At 38.4% G+C, this 8,174-nt stretch overlaps 1 protein-coding gene across 2 annotated transcripts; it reads right to left on the bottom strand.

The window, feature by feature from the left end:
- Positions 1 to 2,128: 2,128 nt before the first annotated feature.
- Positions 2,129 to 6,160, bottom strand: LOC104089082 (uncharacterized). Of its 2 annotated transcripts, XR_001967890.3 has the most exons (4): positions 3,424 to 6,160; positions 3,214 to 3,342; positions 2,470 to 3,136; positions 2,129 to 2,386 (listed from the first exon to the last, which is right to left on the bottom strand). XR_001967890.3 is itself a non-coding variant. In XM_018768442.3 (3 exons), exons 1-3 carry the CDS (start codon positions 3,435 to 3,437, stop codon positions 2,758 to 2,760), a joined length of 522 nt encoding a protein of 173 aa, XP_018623958.1. In that variant the 5' UTR covers positions 3,438 to 6,160; the 3' UTR covers positions 2,129 to 2,757. The 2 variants fall into 2 exon arrangements, 1 of the variants encoding a protein (XP_018623958.1); XM_018768442.3 differs by having other exon boundaries at positions 2,129 to 3,136.
- Positions 6,161 to 8,174: the final 2,014 nt, after the last annotated feature.

Genomic DNA, 8,174 nt, shown 5'->3' on the forward strand with positions numbered 1-8,174 from the left:
GTAATATGGAAATGCAGGCAACAAGGCCCCGGCTATACCTCAAAACACTGTACATGAGAAGCAAAAGATACATGACCCCGAAATGAAGTGGGGCTCACCAAATCAGCTGAAAAGAGTGTACTGCTATCACTGATCAATGCCGCTTGCTGAAGAACCACCTGCATCCATTAGACAGCGCCCCCGGCAAAAGGGACGTTATTACTGTCGAATAACACTAGTATGTATAGCTAAAAATCCTCTTTCAAAATAGAATGCCCATATAAGAAAAGGCAACACATAGAAACAACAAGTCACAATCAACAATATCCAAACGTCCAGTTAAAACATAATAATTTCCAAAATACAAACTTCATTTATAATTTTGGTTGGGAGATCATTAGCACCGATATACCACCGTCTTTGTTAGCACGGAGTCCGATTACGCCCGATCGGCTAGGCCATTTCCCCACGAACAATGTGGTTTGACATGTGATGCGAAAGAAAGTTGTTACCAAGAGTAGTACCACCATATGCGCAATATGGCGTCTGATCTCCACCCGATCAGCTAGGCCGCCTTCCCACATATGTCGTGTGGGTTGACTTTTCCAATCCACAAAGGTTCCAGTTTCATCTCAATTAAGGGAAATAATATCACAATCCACCTCTACACCGGCACGTGTAGTTTCAGATGTAGGTCTTATGACCCACCCTTCCTCGGTATTGCTAATGATGCTCCCAAAAATAGTTTTGATTTGATTTGCAAACAGAAATACCATAAATAAAATTGTACTCACCTCAACATATTTCACATTGTATGAATTCTCATTAGTATTTCCAGTCATTCACAACGACAATATTTCCTTGGCTCATTAGGCCATTCACAAGATTCTTTATTCCTGGCACGATGGCCATATTTCATATTCCACACTTTCACCTCTTTCAATTTCAAAGATCACCATGAAGTATCAACATATAGGATATTTTATAAATCATATACTTCAAATCCATTTGAAATGGAAACTTCAAACACAAATGGTTTCTTCCCAAAGAATGAAGCATACCAATCAACAATAGAAACACACATGAAAAATCATAAACAGTCAATACACCATTTACTCTTGCAATACTCTCCCCTAGAAATGACAATGTACAATTTCAACACATGAGTATGTAGGACTCGAATCACACTGGATATATTTATAAATCAAAACATTAGTTAACGCAGCCACTAATGGGCATGAATTTAGTACAAAAGCTTTTAGACAATTCTATCTTTCATTGAAACACGACTCAAGCCATAACTTTTTAATACGTAATCCACACTTTGAAACTTACAGAAACATTATGGAATTCAATTCCAAGAGAGAAAGTTTAGCCAACATACCTTAATCGCGCTTCTTTAGACTCTACAATTATCAGGAACCCTTAGCAACCTCAGTCTATTTTAGCAATATACAAATTGAACCCAAAATTAGGAAAACGTTCATGGTTCTAGTTCACTTTTTGTTTTTCCCACACTCTTTATCACATGCATGCAAGATGAACCACCCTCATACCCATGAAATATCACACTAATACCTAATTATAGCTATGTTTGAAATTAAGAGCTGGGGTGATGAAGCCTTACCTTTTAGGGTGAAGAATTTTGGTGCTCTACTTAAATATTTCCAAGGCTTTGAGTGATGGTTGAATATCAATTGATGAAAATTAGGCCCTCCCTCTAGAACCCTCTCTCTCTCACACTAGAAATATCATAAATGAGCTTCAAAATAGACTAAAGGGGTATTTTAACGGAATGGGGGTCGGGTTTTAAATTAAGAAAATGGGTGCCCCGACACAGGTCTGCGGTCGCATAATGGTTATGCGGTCCGCAAAGTGACCGCAGAAATGGACCTCAGGGCCCTGAACTTTTGGCCCGGGTATGCGACCAGTATGCGGTCCGCATACTCGTTCTGCGGTCGCATAATGCACCGCAGAACTCCCTCCGCAAAAACCCAAGAGGGATTATGCGACCGATATGCGATCCGCATATCGATTATGCGGTCACATAATGGACCGCAAAACGGAACTCAAGTTGTCCAAACTTACTGCTTCACTCTGCGGCCATTATGCGGTCCGTAGAGTGAGGCGCATAAACACGTTTTTTCGCAAACAAATTTCCTTTACTTTTCGGTGCATTGTTCAACCTAAAAAGTCCAAACCGCGACGAGCTTGCGTGCCGCGAAGATCTTATACCATCCTCAAACACGTAAGCCTACTCCGGCACCACGAAACCTTGAATTCATTTGCGAAAATTACGGGGCTTTACACTGAAATACTTCAAAAAATTTTGGGGTGTTACATCGGCCTCACATCGGCTTAACTCTGCTCGGGACTTTGAAAACGTCTCCTGATAGATCGCCAAAGCCTATACGGAAAAAAGAAAGAAAATTAGACAGGAAGAGAAGAAATAAATTAAGTATGATATCAACAAAGGGAGTTGAGACTCACCCGATTCAAGGCTTGTTGAGCCTCATCGAGGAGACTCGATACTTCACTTAGGTCGGTAGAATCCTAGACCCCAATAAAGTAACCACGTAAGGGGTCCTCCCCTCCATGGCCCCCATCTATTTCGGGAGTCCTCGTAGCTTGGGCCTCACGAATTGCCTTATCGAAAAATGCAGGGAGAATCAACGAGTCTCCAATATCTATTTCCCCAAGTGAGCCACTTGGGGCGTTCTCCTCACTACGAATGCCCTCGTAGCCGACCCCTTCAAACATACCCGCCTTTTGCTCATCTCAGCGGGAGGCATCTTCGATCTTCGACGACTCGGGGACTATGCCCGAGTCCTTTTCCAAGACCCCCTCGGATTGAGGCAGAATCTCCTCAACCACCACCGACTCAGCGGCCTTTGGGGCCTTGATGGTTTTCTTCACTCGGGCCACCAGTTTCGAGCCATCGTCTTCATCATCTTCTTCTTCCTCCCTTAGCCTTTGAATCACATCCGCAGGCAGGGCAACAATGTCATTCTTCGACTTACGAACCAGATTCTTCTCAGGCTTTGGATCCTCGTAGGTTGAGGTCCTCTTCCTCTTCTTGTCCTTTGCCGGCTTCGGAACTGGGGTCGAAGTCTCCGCCTCACCAGATGGGGGCCTCATGACCGCATCCTTGCCCAGGCTTGTACACGAAAAAATTGAATAAGTAGAAGAAGGGCATCTTAATCAAATCATCAAATACATAAAAAGTGGGCTTACCATGATTCTTGGCCTCCCATCTGTCCTTTGCTAAATCGCTCCATGAGCGCTCGGTGTATGTAGAGGTCAAGGCCAGGTTCCGAACCCAGCTCTCGAGGTCGGGAATCACACGGGGCATCCAAGCGACCGCTACATCATGGAAAAAGACATCAATGAGAAAAGACAAAGGAACAAATAATACATGGAAGCTAACAGTGAGACGGTACTTACGATTCATGTTCCATTTCTCAGGAAATGGCATCTTATCGGCTGGGATTGGGTCGGAAGTCCTCACTCAAACGAACCGGCCCATCTAGCCTCGATCCTTGTCTTCGTCTATGCTCGAGAACAGCACTTTGGTAGCCCGACTAGTAGAATACGAGGGTCCACCAAACTCTATAGAGAACCAGGTTCTCTATAAGTTCCCACAGATATAAGTTCGCACAGAAACCACGCACACTGCAGTAGGTAAATGACAAGAGGAATTTTATGTGGAAAATTCCCAGCTCAACGGGATTAAAAATCACGACCTACCCTTCTAGGATTTCAACTTCACTATGAGCAACTTTCAAATTACAACCTATATAACATAGGAATTAACCTCTTAATCCCTCACTAACTTGTAACAACTCTATTACAAGCCACTTTGTAATAACTCTATTACAAAGACTTAATCTCTCACTAACTTGTAACAACTCTATTACAAGCCACTTTGTAATGACTCTATTACAAAGATTTCCAACTCGACTAAACTAGCCAAGACACAAACACAAGGGTTTATGATTTATAAAGGTTTCCCACACAATGCTTCTAACTAAATGAAATAGGAATTACAAGTAAAGAACTTTAACAAAGGTGCAACACAACTAAGGACATGTGATGACTCAATTCTGGAGACTGGTCCTTCGTTATGTTGCTCTTTGTTCTTGATGCCTTGAAGGTCACTTGCAGGTTAGCAATACACTTGAGAGAGAGCTTGATTGATTCTAAAGTATACAAGTGTTGTTTTGCCTTTCCTTCATGTTAATATTGTATAAGTGACCTCACTTGAATGATGTAAGCATGTTTGGTACAAAGGCATTCCCCATAAAGTTGAATACTCCACTGTTTACACTGTTGCGTGTGTGTAGAGGAACAGTTGCAGTCACTTTACAGTTGTGGGGAGTTGACTGGTACTGTCAGCAAGGGAACTGATGTCGATATGTTCCCCCTATTGTTTCTTGGACTCTGAAGAATTGAACCACGTCCCCGAACTGAGACTTGTTGTTCTTTAAGTACTTGAGGATATATATCAGGTTCCTTATCTGGTTCTTGTCATTAAGTCCCTGTTGTTTCTTGGACTCTGAAGAATTGAACCACGTCCCCGAACTGAGACTTGTTGTTCTTTAAGTACTTGAGGATGTATATCAGGTTCCTTATCTGGTTCTTGTCATTAAGTTTATTAGATCATCAAAACATAACAAGGTACATATAACCTATCACCGACATTGGAGTTTTATTAACCCGCCTTGATAGAGGCGGGGGCTATACAATCTGATAAGGTAATCAAGGGTGAAAGGAAGCCCCTCGACTTCGCTCACGAAGAATCGGAGCAGAATAACAATTCGCCAAAAGGAAGGATGGATTTGGCCTAGGGTTATTTGATATTGACGGCAAAAATCAACGATGACGGGGTTGAGGGGGCCTAGCGTGAAAGGGTAAGTGTAAACACTTAAAAACCCTTCCACATGGGTGGTGATGTATTCTTCGGGATCGGGGTCGGGATCACCACCTCTTTGCCCTCCCAGTTGTAGTCTTTCTATACCTGCTTAAGGTATCCCTTAGTTATCGAGCATATATACCTCGACATTGGCTCGCATCGATCAGGAATCGACGAGGCTTTATCGGTCTTGATATCGGAGTTTAGCGCGCACCCCGCAGGAATGCATTCCTCAAAACGGGGTTCCACCGGCGTTTTCCCGTCGGCCAGTTGAGAAGATGAAGCAACTTCTTTGTGTGGTACCGTTTTCGATGTTTTTGCCATTTTTGTGTAAGTTTGAAGAAGAGGAAGATAATAGGATTTGACGTTTGAGAAAGGATTAACAGCAAAACCTGAAGATTTGTAAAAGGGAAGAACTTAAGAGATGTAAAAACTTTGGAGATTAGAAGGAAGTGAAAGTAAAGTTTGAATCAATGAGGAAACGGTTTATTTATTGGATTCACGGTGACGGTTCAAAGTCACTAGTGGCCGACCACCAACTGACACTCATTAATGACTTGGGGAATTGCACCAACGGGACGTTTCAGTCACTCCCGTCGCTTACGTCACGAGGATGATGTCATGACAGGTCGAGGTAAAAAGACTTAATTCATTTCTTGTCATTTCACTCCAAAAAACGAGGGGGCTATCTATATACGGTTAAAATCGGGCCCACCCGATTTTACTTTTTGACCGAGACCGGTAGGTTGCATCGAAAGATGGACTCGTAATGGAACAGACTAAATCACGAGGAAAAGGTACCGAGTTCAGAATCAAGGTACTTGTCGAGATCGAGGCTAGTAGCGATCGAAACCAAATGAGACAGACATCGAGCAAGATCGAAGATAGCACAATAACAGAAAGGCGAGATATCCGTGACTGGTCGAGGATCATGGCGTAAATCTCGGAACAGATCAAATCAGAAACGGTTAATTAGCTAATTATGGAATTTCGTTCTGTAATTAGAATTATACCATAAGTGAAATTATTCTACTATTTAAAGGGGGGTTCTAATTATTTGTAAGACATATTGTTCAAAGATATAAAAGCAATATAATTTTCTTTTTCGTTTATACTATTGTTTATCAGCTTGTTATATTTTAATTGTTGTTACATCAACCAGTTTGAGGGTATCCAAACTCGAGGGTTGAGTTCCATTCTGACACTGGTTTGCTTTACTTTATAGTTCATTTCTATTATTAATCTTCATATTTATCAATTGTTATTAAGTGAAATCACGTGTCCTCGGGGCTCCAAACCAAACATCCACACAAGTCTAAAAATATCATATGAACTCGTTCGCATGATAAAAAAAAATATCTAGAACTACGAATTGGACACCAAAACGCATGAATTTCAAAGTTAAGTTCAAGAACTTCTAGAATTGCAACTGAAATAGCAATAAAACATGTAGTACACGGGTTACGGTACATTTCACGTTTATAATACGCATAAATTATTTTGTTTGACAGCAAAAGATATTGTCTCCGATCAATTTTAGTTGACTTGTTTCTTATATTAGTCTTAGGGTATACGCGTTGCGCGTATATTCCGTCTTAATAAATACATACTTTCAAAATCATATTAATAATATATTAACGAATAGAGTTTGAGCAATAAAATTGTTGGGGAAAAAAGAGTAAGTTCCTAAAAAATAATTATTTTTGTCCTATATAACTAATTTAACGAAGAAAGAATCCGTTACACAGAAGTTCTTAATCATCTTGGTCAACATATTCAACTAAAGGTTTATTCCATCGTTATAATTTCATTAGTATTTCACAAGTTTTCATGATTCTTTTTAAGTATTAGTACGAACACATAAACTCTTGAAGATTTAATAGTTTTTTCTGATTTTATTTAAATGTATATGTTTTTAAGTTCAGTCTATAAACACAAGCAAGGTACAAAAATCTTTTTTTCGTCGAGAGAAAAATATAAATTCTTCTATTTCTTTAATTAATAGAAATACTATAAAAACGGTAAAATAACTCAAAAAACATAAATAAATTTTGAAAGTTTGGCCAAACAAGCCCAATGATTTCATTAAGGTGCAGATGTATTTTAGATCCTTATCAATTATTACTGAATTTATATTCTAAGATTGTAAATATTTAGTGGCATTCATATTCCTAGCATCTACCGGTAATGAGGCCAATCACATCTCTTTCGTATTCTTCAGCCACGCGCACTATCAACTGTACTAAATTTATTATATATTTCTCTAAGAAGTTTAATTGTTCTAATTTTAAATATTTAAGGCTCATTATTTCTAATTTCATGTAATTGCTTTCTATTTTTCATAAAATAACAAATTACATGTCCACGGAAAACAAACATGGTAATTTGTTATATTTTTCTGTATGAAGTTTGATTGCACAATTCTAAACTATTTAAGGCTCATTGGTTTCTAACTTCATGTAGTTACTTTTTTTTTAATACATAATTTCTTCATAAATTGAGAAAGAGTTTTCTTTTTATTTTACGGAAACTTTTTCTCAAAAAAATAAATATTTTATTTGTATTTACAATTTTATCCAACATAAAGTATAAATATTTTATCCAATATGATATGATATTTGCATCATAAAAAAATATTTTGCTAGAGAAATAAAGTAAAAACGAATTGCGAGAAGTGGTGCTAATGCATTGCATCTTCGTCAATCCCTTTGAAATTTATCGCTAATCCTTCTTGTTCACTTTTAGTTGTTAAATATTCTAAAAATAAATTTTCAATTTTATTTGTCATTTTTCGCATATCAAGAGAAAAATAATTTTTTTGTTTTGTTTTGCCTTTAACATTAATTACTCATTCCAAATCATTTTTCAAATCCATTAAGATTATACACCAATTAATATGGATATTATGGTAAATTATGCACTTTATTATTATTTCTTAAGAGTTGTGCAAAGTCATAGTAGACAAGTAAAAGTGAACGGAAGGAACTTATGTTTATGCCTAGAAGGAAGAAAAATAAATAAATGACTTGAAGATGTACATAATTGTACTTAATTCTTCCATGGGAGATGTGAAAAGTGAAAATAAACACCAAAAAGTTAAGCTTGTCAAGTCCACTCACACCTCGAATATTTGGTGTTTGTATGTTAACTTGGGTAGTCTCTTGAGTTTTAATTGTCTTTGGCATTTATCGGTGCTTACGTATTGTAATAAATTCTAATTGCTTCTGTCTTTATTGAATATGGACATGTTTTGTAGGATTTGCACTAAAGCTTAATTAGATAA

The sequence above is a fragment of the Nicotiana tomentosiformis genome, chromosome 8 (assembly GCF_000390325.3).
Source record: "Nicotiana tomentosiformis chromosome 8, ASM39032v3, whole genome shotgun sequence".
In the NCBI taxonomy this organism is placed as follows: domain Eukaryota; kingdom Viridiplantae; phylum Streptophyta; class Magnoliopsida; order Solanales; family Solanaceae; genus Nicotiana; species Nicotiana tomentosiformis.